Source organism: Bidens hawaiensis, unplaced genomic scaffold (assembly GCF_021521415.1).
Source record: "Bidens hawaiensis isolate Kalapana, Puna unplaced genomic scaffold, B.hawaiensis_p1.1 tig00016156_1, whole genome shotgun sequence".
NCBI classification, from domain to species: Eukaryota; Viridiplantae; Streptophyta; class Magnoliopsida; order Asterales; family Asteraceae; genus Bidens; species Bidens hawaiensis.
Window position 1 is genome coordinate 181171 of NW_027492471.1, and position 18026 is coordinate 199196.

Consider the following 18026-nt stretch of genomic DNA (forward strand, 5'->3'; position numbering starts at 1 on the left):
TGATAGTTACTTAAATTCTTCTGGTTTGTATAAGATTATACTTTATCATCCTAAACCGTTTGAAACAGTTCTGGTACTTTGATCAAACTTTTTTTAGAGACGATGACAATATATATTGTAAATAATCATATGTAAAATTTATGGCTAGAAAGGTTTAGAAAAACAAAACTAGAAAAGCCTCTATTGTTAATCTTTTCTTTTAAACCATATAACTTTTACATTTCACTATACATTTCAAATTATTATGTAAAGTCAAGAACTTTGAGCGTTTCTATCATCTCATTTGAAAAATCATTGACTATTTATATAAATTGCGGAATTATGATACATATATTACGTAATTATTCATATACAATGCTACATAGTCATACGGACATAGTCATACGGACATAGTCATACAAACATGTATGGTACTATAAAATGTGTGTTCATCCCTTGTGACCTTGTATGCGTAGCAAGTACCCAAAAACCAATTCGTACATGAACCAGATCGGCTATATGTGTCAAGTATCTCCAAGAACATGTACATATATATATATATATAGTGAAGAAATATTTTGAAAACCTTGATAAGTTGTAAGAACTTTAAAAACTTAATATGAACCACACATTTAATTAAATGAGTATGAAATATGTGCCTGAGAATAAATCTGATTAAAAAATGAATCATGAGAGAGAATAAGTATTTTTGATGATTACACAAGTTTAAATGTTAGTTACACATGTGTAATAAGTCGATTCGGTGTGAAAAAATACTGTATTTTTTTTACGTTACGTATTACATATGTGTAAAAACAAATTCAAAAAAAAAATATTACGTTGAGTTCTTTCGAGTTCTTAAAACTCAAAGTGGTTCTCACAAGAAATCAAACTAATATATATATATATATACACACACACACAATGACACAAATATGTGACTGATTTCATGATTCTAAAATAACTTAAACTTAACTTTCACTAGTTCAAATATAGTTCATTATTTAGATCTATAAAAGTATAAAACTCCATCTTCATCTCACTTGATCATGACTAATTAAGGATATATATTATATATTTATATATAACATATAGATAATATATACGTACGTATACGTATAGCACCATGCAAGTTATCCGTGGCAACCAGTAATGGCATGGGCCCTAAGCTTTATAATATAACCAACTTTAGTTTTGCCTAAAAAACAAACCAAACCAAAAAATAAAAAACTGAAACCAACAATAAGAATTAACTTCTGTATACATGAAGACGAAATCTTGTGAATGATTTGGAACGCTCATACCTCATCGGTTTATCTAAACATTACTATAAATCCCCAAACCGATATCCGATCCATGTGACCAGGTTGCGAATATTAAGTTTGCGAACAATGTCAACCGCCACTGCTTTCGCTATCAATGCTCCATCTTTCCTCAATGCTTCATCTCTAAAGAAGTCTTCAGTTAAATCTGGTTCATTTTCCGCAAGGTTTACATGCAACTCATCTTCGTCATCTTCGTCGTCATCTTCAACTCCTCCTAGTCTCATTCGTAACGAGCCTGTGTTCACGGCACCTGCTCCGATCATCACACCTAATTGGGTACGCTTTGGAAATGTTAAAAAGAGAAATATGTAACCCTCTAAATATTTTGTTTAGTTAGAGTAAAAATGATATTCAGAATAGAAGATAAACATACAATAAATTGCGCTGATAGTGTAATATATAATATGCATACACTAGTAACACTATTAAAAGACATTATAACAAAGAGGATTCAAGGTAGTCATATTTCAAATTATAGTTTTTTTATTAGCTTCATCATATTTAGCTCGAATTAATTTGATTTGAGCTAGATAACTTGTATATATAAAATAATACAATATAAGGTAGTTTTCTTGTTGATTCATACAAATTTTCAACTCCACTCTTGATTGTAATTTTTTTTAGTTTAGTAATGAAAAGAATTGTTATTTGAAGAAAATATAAAAATTATGAAATGTGCTATTTCTTATTTCTTTTCCTTATAGATTGGTAATATTAATTTGAATCTTTGTATTTCGAGAATTAAATGAAAAACAGTTAAATTCGAGTTGTATATCAAGCTTGAACCGAACATGTTGACTCGAGCTAACTCGGTTCGTATTTTATTGGTTAGAGTATAAGTTATCTTTGATTCGAGTTTTCTTGTTGAACAGCCTGCGAAAGACTATAAAAATATAAAGAGTAAGAATTATTAAAATGTGTGATTAAGTTTTAAACCAACATTAATTTGTTTATAAAATATCCTACCAAATAAGTGTATGCAACTAGAAATGGAGCACAAAAGAATTACAATGTATGTTTTGTTCATTATTGTGAGTCTAAATTACAAGCTACTTTAGTACTTTTTTATCTGGCTACATGTAAATATTACAAATTTGATGCGATTTAAGTAGACTCGAACTTGAACTCGAGCTTGGCTCAAATATTAAAATGAAAAGAAATTTGTGTATCTTATTGAACTTATTATTTTACATTTTTACCTATTGTATAAATATATATTATAAATATATTCAAGTAAAGCCTAACAAAGTATTTGATTAATAAACAATGTTTGCAGACAGAAAATGAATCATACGAAGAAGCCATTGCCGACCTCAAGAGACTTCTCATGTAAGTTGCAACCAAATGTATTATACACTAACATTTTCACTTTTAACACATAAATTTATTATATTGAATGTACTTTCTGATTAATAAACAGCGAAAGGGGCGAGTTAGAACCAACGGCGGCTGCAAGAATCGACAACATCACAGCTCAAGCCGCAGCACCCGCCACCAAGGCTCCATTTGACCCTGTTGAGAGGATCAAATCAGGCTTCATAACGTTCAAGAGAGAGAAATACGAGTAAAATATAACTTTAAACATATTTTTAACTTTTTTTTATAACAATATGTCTAATGTAACATTATTTTGGTGCACATGTATGCAGAACAAACCCAACCTTGTACAATGAGCTTTCCCAAGGCCAAAGCCCAAAGGTCTAGTCATGTTAACACGACCATATATTTATTCGTGTCAGAATCATCAACCCTAATTAGCACACACTTGAACACAACCATTTTTAATACTTACGATAATTATTAATGAACTCCAAAAAATATGTGGTGGTTTAAAAACTAACACCGGTAGGTTATATATATGTAACAGTTCATGGTGTTTGCATGCTCAGACTCGCGAGTCTGCCCATCACACGTGCTCGATTTCCAGCCTGGTGAGGCGTTTGTTGTCCGTAATGTTGCCAACATGGTCCCGCCTTTTGACAAGAATAAATATGCTGGAGTAGGAGCTGCTGTTGAGTATGCAGTTTTGCATCTAAAGGTAAACTTATTTTCTGTATGTATTGTATAACCGAAGATCGGATCTCTTTATATAGAAAACTTACAATAAAAATATGATTAAACTAACCATCTAATTATAATGATAAAAAGTCAATAACTATTAAAATAGCAAACTGCGGTTTTCGTCCATTTGGTTTGTTTAAATCTACAGTTTTAGTCCAATAGTTTCAAATTTGTTATTTCCGTCCCTGTGGTTTCATGTCACTTGCAATTAAACCCAAATTTATTAACTCCGTTAAGTCTGTCGTTAAACCCATCAACGTGCCCCTCATATGGGGTGTAGTTTTATCCTTTTTTTCCCCAAATACTCCGGTCCTAATTTGCAAGCCCTCTCACGTGAGGGGCTGAGGTGTATTTGGGGGAAAAAAAGGACAAAACTGCCCCTCACGTGAAGGGCACACTGATGGGTTTAACGACCAGACTTAACGAGATTAGTGAATTCGGGTTTAATTGCAAGTGAAATGAAATCATAGTGACGAAAATCGCAAATTTAAAACTATTGGACTAAAACCGCATATTTTGACAAACCACAATGACAAAAAACTCACTCCTATTAGAATTAGCAAAGTAGATATATAATATGTCTAACAAAGAACCTTAACAATACATAATATTATAAAGCAAAAAATGATAACTGTGATGGATAATAAACTTTACTAACAATATGAACAAATTGAGATGATTCATGACGATGGGTTCGTGTATCGTGTAGGTAAGTGAAATTATTGTAATCGGGCATAGCCGTTGTGGAGGGATCAAGGGTCTCATGACTTTCCCAGATGAAGGACCTCACACGACGTAAGTTTCCTTTTATCTGATTATATCACAGTTCTTACAGTTCTCTACTTAAAATATATAAGCAACTTTATATATCATGTATTGGCAGTGATTTCATTGAGTCTTGGGTGAAAGTATGTCTCCCCGCCAAGTCGAAAGTGGTAGCAGAACACAGCAGTGTAGGCCTTGATGATCAATGTGTGCAATGTGAAAAGGTAAATAAAATGTTGATCTAAGTTTGTATAAATATATGTGACGGGGAAAGTTAACGTACAAATGAAATTAATGTTCTAATTGTGAGAATCAAGTAGAGTAATTATATATACAAGTAGAGTAATCATGAAATTTACATCATAGAGTAATTATGTAGTTATTCTATGATGTAGTTACATAATTACTCTACTTGTATATATAATTACTCTACTTGATTCTCACAATTAGCACGTTAATTTTATTTGTAATTGATCCAAACCCTATATGTGACTATGTTGATGATGTGTCTCGGGTGTGCAGGAAGCTGTGAATGTATCACTCGGAAATCTGTTGACATACCCGTTTGTAAGGGAAGGATTAGTGAAGAAAACACTAACACTCAAGGGCGGTCACTACGACTTTGTTAACGGGACCTTTGAGCTATGGTCACTTGACTTTGGGCTTTCGACTCCTACCTCTGTATGACCGCGAGTAAAAACTCTATTTTAAAACCACCCCTTCGTTCCCGTTTTGTATTTTGAATAAGTAAAATGGGAATATAATATTGTTGTTGTGATCGTATCATATGATATGATATGTTATAATATAATTAAAGCGGTTACTATATTATACATGGTTATTTTTCTTTTATTTCCCTTTGGTAGGTAAAAGATGTTGCTACTATACTGCATTGGAAGCTCTTCTAAGAGGTGATGTTTCTTTGAGTCACAAAGATGAAGCTTAAGCCTTAAGGGATGGTTATGTATATGTCAAGTTTTCTATAAACAATTCATAACCATGTAGACCCATCACAATTCTAAATAACAAGTTTTTCGGATCGATCCATAAAGATAAAATGTTATGTTTTTGTGGGAACAAAGATCTGGAACACCATTTCAGTAATACTAGGATAGAATAAGAATTAATTAGCACATTTAGTTTAATAGTTGTCCACTGATGTATACCCCTTAGCCTTAGTAAACGGGCACGATTACTAGATTTAGCATCCAAAACAGGATGAATTTTGAAGTCGATAGTAAGAAAAAACATGGTAAAACCCTTTCGGGGATGACTGGTTAATCGATCACCTGGTGCCGCTATATAATGTATTATGGATACTACTAGTGAATTATAAATTCATATTAACACACTGCAAATGTGAGCATGATTGTCTTAACAAGATATATATTAAGACAATATCGAGCCAATTTCATTATAATTTTATTTTTATTATATTTTTAGAAAGAATATCAAGCCAGATTACCTAAAACGCCCCAAATCAATAGTCTTGGGGTTTTTCTTAAAAACATTGACTTGACCAAGACTCGTAAACTTTATGTTATCGTTCATAGAGCTTTAAGGACATTGACTTGACCAAGACTCGCAAGCTCTAACTGAGCATATTGTCACACCTCGAAAATCTTCATTTAAACAGCGAAAGACTTTGACTAAGTCTTTCGGGTGGTGACAGACGTCGTTTCAGCCAATCACATTTAAGTATACATTTCAAACGAAGGTTGAACTTTATTTAATTATCAGAGTTATTACACGTGTCATATTACGTGATTTTTATTCAAATAATAAGTTCAACATAAAGTCAACATTTTCCATTCAAACACACGTCACCATTTCCCCGCTCTCTTCACGAAGCTTCCATACTTCATTTATTTTCATGGAAAGCATATTAAAATATCGATCAACACGATGTATTGGTGAGTTTCCCTTTATATCAAATTAGTTCATATATATATATATATATATATATGAGTCGAAAACACAATCCATTTAATTAACAATCCTGATATCAATTCGTGTGTAATCGTCACTACACCCCGAATTATATCCAAAATATCCAGTGTATAATGGTCTACTGCCAATATATCACCAACCGTGGGTAATGATCTACCGTCATTACATCACAAAACAATAGACATTTCATTTCTTAAACAAATTGAGCTGTTGTAGACGAGCAAAGAATACAACATTGCATATGACATCTCATTTGATAACTCGAAACATACCATACTCAAAATATACCCACTTTTAACTCAACGCGAATGGAAGTGGGGGGCGTCACCCTGATAGATCTACCCATATTTCTGTGCCCTTACTAATTCGGTTAACAGTTATTTGGCCAACTAGACTCGTCCCGCATTATACACCAATTTGTAAAATAAAATGTCTTTATAAAACATCAACGAAATCAATATGTAATAAAGAATATGCATTTCCCCAAAACACAATTAAATATCGATTTGAAAACATTTCCAGTTAAATATCGAGGGGGTTCAATAGAGAATCTCACTGTCTTGTAGCCTTTCTGAAAATCCCGTGTCCTATATTAGAACACGTTTTGTTAATAAAAACTTGATTTTAGTTTTTATACAAAACTCCTTTTTATTTTATAAGTCTTATTCTATAATCACATAAACACATAAACATATAAGTGAGTACACATAGTTCGATTTTCCGTTAGCTATTAATTAATTAATAAACAACTAAAATATAAGAAAATAACTTAAGATGCAGTTGCTGGAATTTTTCAAGAAAATAATAATCTTTTATTTTTCACAAAACTTGGCGGTTTCGTTAGTTTTGTCGGTTTTGTCGGCTTTATGCTTAAAATGCGTTAGTTCGGTTTTTCGTTTAAAATGTAACTTATAAATTATGAAAAATACTTGTTACATAAATATTAGTCAAGTTTTGCAAGTTAACTTGTGAAAATATATTATTTTCATTTTTGTTAATATTTTCTTAAAATAGCAACTTTTTAACGTTTTCGTGTCGGTTTGCACGACACGAACCGTTTAGGACTAAATTTATCATCTTTCCCTTTTCTCATGTATTAACTTTTGTTATACATGGGTATTTTAACACTTTAGGGGCTATCTAAAACAGTCCCTAATAGTTGTGTCGGTTTTGCTTAAAAAGCCGATTTTTCAACCGTTTAAGTGACCGACGAGTCAAATAAATTACACAAGTCTATACTAATCATCATATGAACTAAACACACATATAATAACATATAATTTACCATAAATAGCAGTTTTGACTATATATGTTCATAAGATTTTAATCTACTTTTCCGGTTCCTAGTTCGTATTTTAGATTACCTTAACAATGTTATTAGTTAAGCTTGTTATTTTTATATGAACAAATATCATATTAATATCTAAATTTCCAGGTTCAAATCATCATATCATATATGTATAAGTTCAAGTAGTTAATTAATAAATCAAAATATGAATTTTCTAAGTGTTTAACTAACAAAGTTTCTCTTTATAGTAACTTTTAATTTTTGATAATTCTATCTAATTCAATCTTTCCACTTTGATTAAGTACAATTCTAAGCTTAATTCATTCAATTAGTTTATAGAGTTCCATGCATCCTAAGTATTCTATCCAACTTTGATCTTTTAATTAACTAAGCAACAAAGGTTCCTATTTGGGTAAGTTGTTTGCTAATTCAATTATTGTGTTAGCTAATCAATTCTTTAATCATGCATCCTATCTTAGTTTCAAGTTGCCATTAATCACATATTGATCACATTCATCACAAGTATTCACATCAAAATCCAAATTTCAACTTTTCTTAAATTAAAGTTTCCTTAATTAGTAACTTTTATCAATCTTTGTTAATCTTCAAGTTCCAACTATTAATTCTAGCATATAACCTATCTTACTTTCAATTAAGTTATCCCATGTCAATAATTCATCCAAAACCTTTTGATTAATCCAAAACCAAAAATCCCCAATTTACCATTATGAACATATCCTTGTTTTATTCATTTCTAACAACAAACCCTAGAATCAAACTCTTCCAAATTCACCAAAAGTTTCAAGAGTTTATTAAAACTTAACATGAATTCCATTAATCAATATAGAGTCTTTAGGTTGTATGTATGTATGTATTATTGAGTTTTGATCCTCTCATACATATATACATACACTCACGGCACACATACATATACATATGCCACACATATTAACAATCTTTCAAATCAAACTCAAGAACAATAATCCTTGTATATCTATAATCAATTCATAATATAATACTTACTTGATTTCTTGAGATTGTTAAAAGATGAAAATGGTGAGTGATAGTAGTGTGTGTTTCCTAGCTTTAATCCCCCCTAATGACTCCTTAATGGCTTAATCCTTCCTATTGATCTTCTAAACCTCCATTGAACTTGATCTTGATTATGATGTGTGTGTTTAATTTGAATTTGAGTGTGTGTGAATGTGGGTGTGTGTGCCATGTATATATAGAGAGAAAGAATGAGATTGTGTGGTGAGGTGTTGGACAAGTGGGTGATGATGATTGCCAACACATGCGTGTAATGATTAGGGTAATCATTATGTGGTTTTGTTGTTGGATGTTGATTGGATGAGAAGGGAGGTGAGGGTGTGAGGTGTCATGGTGAGGTGTCATGGGGTGGGGTGGTTTTGAGAAAACAAGGGGTGGAATGGTTTTGGGTTGGGTTGGTTAGTGGGTATTTAAACAATAATCTTAAGTTTCCGTTTTAACGTCTAACGAATTTTAGCTAATCAAACGAATCCCGTTCCTAATAATTTTTGTCAGACTTTGAACGAAATTGGATTCTAGATAATACAAGCCTAAGAAACTAATTTTTGAAAATAGTTGTCGTTGGGTCCGTACCGAGTCGTCCACCGACACTTAGTTTACTTATTTTGCAATTTTAGTGATTCAAGCCTTCTAAAATTAAGTTTATACATTGTCTCTAATACTTTAATAAGTATTTTAATTTTTCGAGATCATTTAGCCTCTTTAAGGATTTATTTACTTTTTGACTCGCTACCCGAGGTTATTCCACGTCAGGATCGTTACGTGGCAATTTTTGCACTTTTTGTTGACTTTGAAATGTCTAGATCACTAATAAAGAGGATTTTTCTCATAATGATGAAATTTTATTGCTAATCGAGAATATATTAGTCGCGGATTAGGCTAATTTTTAGCCGGGTGTCACACATATGGGATATTTTACTCTTATTCCGACAGGTCTAGCCAAAAATAGATGTCGCAAACTCAAGATGTGGCATCTTTTTAAAAACGACGAATATTGTCATTCTTTAGCATGATCTTGCAACACACAAATATGAATGTGGAAAAATTAGTTGGATGGATTATTGTACATTAACTTTGTACATAAATAATTATACTTATGTGTAAGTTATATAACTAATTATTCATGGGATTATGTTCTCTTTAAATAGAGCTAATATGAATTAGATATAAATGCTCATAATAATGTGGAATTTGAAACAAGGAAATGGGGTACCCCCCCCCCCCCCGGTAGATATCTCTAGATTTCGAAATGTATCGAAGCTCCGGGTAGTAAAAAAATAGGGATCCTGCATTTCGAGGGTTGAATTTCATATTCCAATAAACCATGTAATCGTAAAAAAGAACATAAGTAGGTGGACAAAACTTGGAGTTGTATATAACTAGGAACCTTGTTTATTTTTCCTTTAGCAACCAAGAATAAATTAGTCTAAACTCTAAACAAAGTGAAGCATCCTGACACGCATGCACAAAGCACGCGAATGATATGTCTGATGTGATGTTTTGATGACACATAACAGTTGGCAACACCTGGAGCCATCATAATAGTTTTTAAGATTGGTTTAGCAACATGCATGAATCGGCCTGTCTTAAATCATCACAAAAATAACATAATAAAGTCTTAAAGCTAATTACATGTGTATTTGAATCTCCTTAGTAAGCCTTCCAAATGCCCTCCACTCCTATGTTATGAATTTGCTTCATCACTTCTTAACCCTTACCAGAGAACATGGTAAAATAATTATGTCAGTTTTCGATGGCGAATTTAGTTAATTAACAATTTATATAAAAAATAAGACAAATCATTTTCTTGAACTCCATGGTTTGTGTGCACATTTGTAGTTCACATATATCTTTCAATAAGTTTAGAGGTTTACATAGGCCACATGAATATAATAGGTACCTTAATATACGTGTAAATTGGCTCGAAACATCTAGCATAAATAGGCATATGTTAATTGTAATCGTTTTGTAGTAACTAATTATAATTGCAATAAACATCTGTTTTTTAAAAAAAAATAGACATGAAAAATATGGATCAAGTATCGTTTATAATAATTTTCATAGCATGTCTCAGTTTTGAACACGTTAACATAAATTTATCTGTTTGAAGCTGGAACGTGTATAGGTGCCTCGGTTAACTAACAAGTCAAAGGTGTTCAGGTTGAGTTGTCGGGATAAAAATGTGATATTTCTGGTGATCTGCAAGTAACGACGTTAGGATCTTGTTAGTCGCGGACTGTTGGAAGCAAATACGTTAAAAGATAGGACCGTCATCAGCAACTCGTTAGTTGAGACTGTTATTTGCCAATATCTAATAGTTGAGATTATTTAAAACCAATATTCCTTGAAAATTAGTACTCCATTAATTAGTTATTGTTTTGCTTTCTGTCATATCTGATGTAGATTGTAACCGTGAAATTGATATTTGATATTATTTTGTAGTTTTTATGTAAATTTATAAAAGATGATATTGATGATTATTTATGTATGATATTAAAATTACCGATATCTCACCTCAAAAACCGATATCTTAAATACTGGTCCTTGACCAATATCCGATATTTTTCCGCATTAACTGCATAGCCGGACCACTCATAATTCGTGCTATTTAATTGAGTCAAGCTAAAAAGAACCCGAATAGAATAGCATCGGTTTCTCGTGGTTTTTTATATTAGCGAAGTATATGGAATGCAAGAGAAAAACCCGATGACAGGAACTGGGATAATCGATCGATTCGTTGTTATAAAACGCGTGTTTGGTTTGGTTGCCTCTTCATCATATAAATACCTTAAATTTTTCTAATGTGTTTTATTGTAGGTATAAATTGAGCAGAAGATTATATATTATGAGTACAATACAATCTTATTATCTTAGCACAAAAAAAAAGTTACCATATATAAGCAATACAATAGTTATAACTTATAAAAACATAAATATAAGTAGTGTACATTACAACAATTTCCTCATAAACCATACCTCATAAAGTAATAAAAATTGATAAATTAACCAGCAATCTTGTTAATCTTGTAGCTTGGATTAGCAAGATTATCCAACCCTGAAACCACTTGAATCGAATCGATTACATCTCCAACCTTCAAATCAGCCAAAAAGTCCTCGTTTTGCGTCACGTACCCAAACACAGCGTACCGACCGTCCAAAATGTTTGCGTTACTAGGAGTTAACTCGCTCTCTTTTAAAAGCCAGAATACCTGACTTGAAGCCGAGTTGTTCTCAAATTCCTGTAAAATATATTATATATATTATTTAACTCAATGTGCAGATTAGGGGTGTGCAAGAAACCGAAAAAACCGATCCAAAACCAATAAAACCGAAGAATTCAAACCAAAAAAACCGAACCGAAACAAAACCGGCGGATTGGTTTTACGTTTTTGTAAAAACCGAACTAACGATTCTGTTTTGGTTTTGCATGTAATAAAAGCCAAAAAAACTGAACCGAACTGAATTCCTGATTTTTTGTTTTTTCTATTTTATATTAAGAAATTTATAAGAATTTAATAAATATTTAACTCAAATACTTTTGGTTAAATCTATAGTAGTCTATTATTTTACAATTAACAAAATTGTTTATATCTAAATTCATTATTTTTTGCCGACTTTGTTTTTGGCCTAAAATTTTCAAGCTCAATTGGCAAAATCCGAAAAAACCGAACCGAAACCAAAACGAAAACCGAAACCGAACAGTTTCAAAAACTCCAAAAACCGAAGTTTTGGTTTTCGGTTTGGTTTTAGCGGAAAACCTCACCGAACCGCACCACGCAAACCCCTAGTGCAGATTTATTTTTATTAAAAAAAAAAAAAAACTTTTTTTGATTACAAAAGTTTTATTGATTTACAAGTCATACCTCTCTAGCCATAGCCATGGTTCCAAATGCATTAAAGGGTAGCTTAGTTTGAGCCTTGTAGAGACCGATATCCTGCATATACATACGTAACGTATTAGTTATTTCAAAAAAATAAAAAAAAAACGTTGACTTGTCAACCCGAATATTAACTTACTTCCAATGTTGCTCCATATACGGGCGCCTTTTCACCTTCCACCATAATCTCCAAAGGTATAGTACGCGTTTTCTCGGTACTAGGGTCAATAAAACCCTCTGCAGGACCCTCAGGGTCTCCAGTTTGCACAACAAACCCGTCGGCTAAAGAATATGTCAAAAAAATAATTTAGTTGTTAAAAATAAAATGTTTAAAATTGAAATATTATTTTACCTCTTTGGATTTCCATGCCATCATAGAAATGTCTTTCAACCAAATCTACAAAGTTTCCAGCGGTCAAAGGAGCGTTGTAACCATCAAGCACGATTCTGAACACGCATTCCTCAAGGTTCGGGTTGTCTTTGACTTTGACCTTCATATCCACCGTCGCTCGCCCTTTCAAAAGAGGCATGTTTTGATATTCTTCTGGGACCTCGTACGGAAAGCCATCGACCATGTCCTCTTCAACACTGCAGAAACGCAATGCCCCACGAAGATCTCAGCTGCAGTCAATCACAAGGGTATAAATGAGAAATTACTATTTTTTGTGACACGGGTCTTTCCTATTTACCTCAAAATCGGCGTATGTGGGGTCCACCTCATCTCCAACGTGTCAAACGAGTACAAATTTTAAAACCTTAAGCTAAAAATGATATAATGCTTACGAACGTCTAAACGTTTTAGTACTATAGCTTCTATAATCATATTTTAACACGTTAACTATTTAGAAACAACAAAACATAGTGAACGAATACGTACCCTCCAACATATTGCAGAAGCTCTTTTTGTTTAGGTGCTACGGCGTCTCGTTTTCTATCCTCTGCAATTTTCTGAAGCTCTTCCATTCCGACTTCTAGTTTTCCAAGTAATTCGATTGCGTGGTCTTTCTTTGACTCGGCTAACCCTGCTATGATCATGCTCTTCCCATGCTTGAGAGCTCTAGAAGCTTGCTTCAAATTCTACAATTCACGATAACACAAATATTATAAGCTTGCTTGCACTGATCGGTTTGAGTCGGTTTTGAGCTTAAACCGAAAATTCAGTGTTTGGGTTTTTGAAAAGTGAAAACCTTTTTGTTTTGGGTTTCTCGGTTTTTTTGGTTTACAGATTTTACAATATGTTTGGTCCGGTTTCAGTCTTTTCGGTTTTACCATTTGAGCATGAAAATTTTGGGCTGAAAAAAATAGTACAAAATGATGAATTTGGGCCTAAACTTTTGTTAATTAATAATTTTTTTTTCCGCCTAATAATCGATTATTACACATCTAGGCCAAAATTTTTGGACAGGCACCACTAATTAATTTTATAAAAAATTACTTAAAATTGCTTTTTTCAGTTTTTGGTTGTTAGCAAAACCAAAACTGAACCAAAAATCGGTTTTTAAAAAAACATAAAACCAAATTGTTGGTTTTTAATTGGGGTTATTTCTGTTCGTTTACGTTGGTTTTTTTAGTTACAGTTCGATTATTTTACCTAGGGGTGTGCATCGGTCGGTCCGAGTCAAAAACCAACTCAAACCGAAAATTCAGTTTTTGGGTTTTTTAAAACCTTTTCTTTTAGTTTTCACGGTTTTTTTTTTGGTTTTTGGATTTTACAATATGTTAGGTTCGGTTTTACCATTTAGGCTTGAAATTTTATAAAATAGTCCAAAATGATGAAGTTGCTACTGAATGTTTTTGTTAATTAATAATTAAGTTAATTAACTGATTATTACACATCTAGACCGAAAATTTTAATCAGACTCCACTTATTAACTTCCTATAAAATTACATAAAATTGGTTTTTTCGGTTTTTGGTTGTTAGCAAAACTAAAACTGAACCAAAAACCGGTTTTTAATTGAGTTCGGTTATTTCTGTTCGGTTACGTCAGTTATTCTAGTTACGGTTCGATTATTTTGGTTTTATGTGAGTGTTTAGCATATCCAAACACATAACAATTACATAATTCAAAACCAAAACATAAAACAAAAGAATGTGATTCTTACCCTTTCAACCGAATCAAGCGCCTTTACTCCCGAGACCTTGAGACTCTCGGTAATATCCTCTAGAGGCTTCTGCACCTCCCTGATAGCTTTATTATCGATCGGCAAAGCGTACCTCAATAAGGCTTCCGGATCCTTAATCGGGGGACCCGATATCAACACGGATAGATCCGATATTGCTGGAGTAACCGCATTGGCAATACTAGGAAAGCCCGCTGTCTGCACACCAGTTATTAATCCGACCGCCAATGCAACAGACAACATACATTCTTTAATCCCAGTAAATCTATCTTTCTGCACAAAACCAAACACAGAACTTCAATACCCCTCGTAAACTCATAACAAACAAAATACACCTATTAATTCAGCATTTAAACAACATTAAGGCTGACATCAGCATCAATACTCAGCTTGAAGGAAAGTGAGCAATAACCGAACCGAAAACCGACAAAACCAAAGCAAAACTAACTGATAACCAAATTAACCAAAACTCAGCTATCGGTTATTTTTTGTACCTTCGTTTAAGCAAAATTAACTGAACCGAAACTAACGATAACCGAATTAACCGAAAAATGTTGTCGGTTATTTTGTGTAACCTCGATTAACCAAACCTAACCGAACTGAACCATTCATATTACCCTAAATTTCTAGTTTTTGTACCTCTATTTCATGTATTAATATCTCCGGTTCATGTATTTATACCTGCATTTCATGTATTTATGCATCCATCTATGTATCTAAGTAAAAATTTGATCTTGACTACTAACCGAGGCGGAGCGAAAACCGAAAAACTAACCGAACCGATTAGCCGAAAACCTATTGCTTATCTAATTAACAAAAATACACAGATCAATTTTGCATTTAAACAGTAATAGTGCTTACGTCATCATCAAAATTAAGCTAATTAGCTAACATTACTTATGCAATTAAGAATCAAGATTATACATTAATGAAACAGCATAATAATTTACGAATTACAAAGCTTTTACGACGAACAATTGAGTCTGAATCGGCATTATCGGTTAGTTTTTGTACGGTTGTACCCTCGATTAAGTGAACCGAACCATTCGGTTTTTCATATATTTCTAGCTTTTATACCTCCATTTTATGTATTTATACCTTCATTTTATGTATTTATGCATAAATCTCATGTATTTCCAAGTAAAAAAAAATTACCCAAATTTGATTTTAGTTAGTAACCAAAATTAACCAAACCGAACCATAAAAACCAACCAAACCAATTAACCGAAAACCAATTGGTTAATGTGGTTGAAGCTAATAACCAAACCGAACCAAACCAAACCGTGCACATCCCAACTCATAACTAACAAAACCCACAAACCAATTTTGCAATTAAACAACACCAATGCTGACGTCATCATCAATAATTAAGCTAATTAGCTATAACATTACATACACAATTAAGAATCAAGATTATACATTAATAGAACCAAGTGTAATAACCAAACCAATTAACCGAAACCCGATTAGCTAATTTGGTTGAGGCTAATAACCGAACCAAATAATACACACATACCAATTTCGCAACTAAACAACACCAATGCTGACGTCATCATCAATAATTAAGCTAATTAGCTATAACATTACATACACAATGAATGAAACTGACCTGTTTGTGGGTGAAATGATTATTGTTTTGTGAAGCACAAATGGGTCTGAATCTTTGAATGCAATTATTAGTGGGCTGATTAGAAGTACTGTTATTGAATAGTTGTGATTTGGAGGTTGTGTAGCTGAGTGAAGAACAAGATGATAATAATATGGATGCCATTTTTGGTGGGAAAATGGCGGATTGAGAAGATTGGGAAGTGGGTTTTGTGTTTAGAGATGGAAAGATAAGGTTTTGATTGGTGGAGACATGAAGATGAATGGACTGGTTACTGGATGTGGATTGGATGGATAAGATAACAAGATTATGTTTTGTATCTCTATATGGATTTGATGACCAGACGAGTCGGTTCGAGTTTTGTTCGTGATAAAATATTATATGTGAATTGGGATTTTGGGTTTTGCGACAGTGGACTTTCGGATGACTCGTGGTTCGCTCGAATAAAACTAGATTTAGAATAATTTGAGCTGAGTTGACTCATTTTTGTAGTCGAGCGTTGGCTCGATCTTAAGCTCGTTTAACTTCAAAATCGAGTTCGAGCCTAGATGAGTTGCCTCGTTTAATTTTGAGCTCGAGCTTAAAACCACCCTGGTTAAACTCGGGGTCGACTCGTGAACAAACCTAATTGGTGGCAGGTCGGATCACCAGCATTGATTGCGATCACTGTGTGTGTAACCTTTTGCAAATGGATGCGCCTAGGTATTAAACATTATGTTAAATAACTATATTAGAACGTACTCAAGTGTAATACTCCATTCGTCCTACTATAAGTGTCATGGTTTGAAAAACATAAAGTTCAAAGTATATCGAATGATTACTTTGTTTTGCACCATCCTAGTCCAGAGCAATACTTCTCTTATGGGCTCGAGGCAAGACAAGCAGCCGCATCACTTCCTCAATTGCTCAAGGAACAAGAGAATAATGCTTTTGTGGAACGTCTTCTGGCGAGGCTTTGAGATTAAACCAATGTCTTTTGATTTGAAGCAGTGTGCGGTATGCCTTCATTTCAACAAGCATACTCTGGTCAAAATAGTACTGAGATTTTCGTCTTTGTTTAGCTGACTCGCTCGGGATATACTAGCATCATTCCGGCATTTCACCGTAAGAGGATCCTTAAAGGTGATTCCAAAAGTGATTTGCTTGTCCGATGGTACTTGTCGCTTTTCTCCGAATGCTGTTGAATTAGCTAAACCACGTGGGTGGTGGTTGTCCATGGATGGCCCTTAGGGCCTATTCTTCATTGAATACGAGAGTAGAAAGAGCTTCTATTCTATCAATTACCAAATGACAATAATGCTATTGTAAATTGGGTCAATTAATATTGTTTATTAACGTTAGTTCTGTGTGTTCAAATGTAATATTGGAAATTGACTAATAAATTTTGAAAGTGGACATTTGTAATGAGACAAATAAAAAATGAAATATGGACACTTTTAATGAGACTGGGAGAGTATATATTCTATATAACAAGGACGTACTGTAACATTAATCAATCAATTAATTCACTTAATTTTTTTGTTGGTCATTAAAAGAAACGTACTAATTTCCCACCAAGAAACGTAATAAATTTTTGAACGTCTAATAAATGTAATAATTTCATTTCTTAACAATATTTACCATTAAATGTAGACACATGGTAGGGTTTGGTTTCGATTTGATTAGGTTTCGTAGCTGTTATTTTCTTTAATTTTGGTGGCTGACTTAAATATTGTTCATAATAAGAGACCCACCATCTTAATCATCTTAAGAGTCCTTACTAGACGCAATATTAATAAATCTAAAAAATATTTATTTATTTATTATTTTTTTCTCACAATCGTGAGTTCTTATACACATCATCCAAATAAAGTAAAAAATTTGGAAAATACGAAAATTTTACTATTGTTCAAAATATTGAGAGTCGATTGTAATAACCAGCTTCTTAGTCATCCCATTAGTTATCGATAGCTCTGTTAAGTAAATACAAAAACCTGCCGGTTGTTGCTTGCCCCGCATACTGA

At 32.9% G+C, this 18026-nt stretch overlaps 2 protein-coding genes across 3 annotated transcripts; one reads left to right on the forward strand and one right to left on the reverse strand.

Annotated features, from left to right (window-relative positions):
* The first annotated feature begins 1196 nt into the window (after positions 1-1196).
* LOC143550739 (carbonic anhydrase 1-like) lies at positions 1197-5244 on the forward strand. Of its 2 annotated transcripts, none has more exons than XM_077041335.1 (9): positions 1197-1580; positions 2581-2633; positions 2725-2868; positions 2954-3002; positions 3172-3342; positions 4075-4160; positions 4249-4354; positions 4653-4811; positions 4997-5244. In XM_077041335.1, exons 1-9 carry the CDS (start codon positions 1371-1373, stop codon positions 5036-5038), a joined length of 1020 nt encoding a protein of 339 aa, XP_076897450.1. In that variant the 5' UTR covers positions 1197-1370; the 3' UTR covers positions 5039-5244. The 2 variants fall into 2 exon arrangements, with proteins under 2 accessions (XP_076897450.1, XP_076897451.1); XM_077041336.1 differs by having other exon boundaries at positions 1198-1580; positions 4653-4823.
* Positions 5245-11337: 6093 nt separating this feature from the next.
* LOC143550740 (peptidyl-prolyl cis-trans isomerase CYP38, chloroplastic-like) lies at positions 11338-16291 on the reverse strand. Its single transcript, XM_077041337.1, has 7 exons — positions 16027-16291; positions 14400-14690; positions 13174-13373; positions 12649-12884; positions 12436-12578; positions 12282-12353; positions 11338-11657 (listed from the first exon to the last, which is right to left on the reverse strand). Exons 1-7 carry the CDS (start codon positions 16186-16188, stop codon positions 11421-11423), a joined length of 1341 nt encoding a protein of 446 aa, XP_076897452.1. The 5' UTR covers positions 16189-16291; the 3' UTR covers positions 11338-11420.
* Between the last annotated feature and the right edge of the window lie 1735 nt (positions 16292-18026).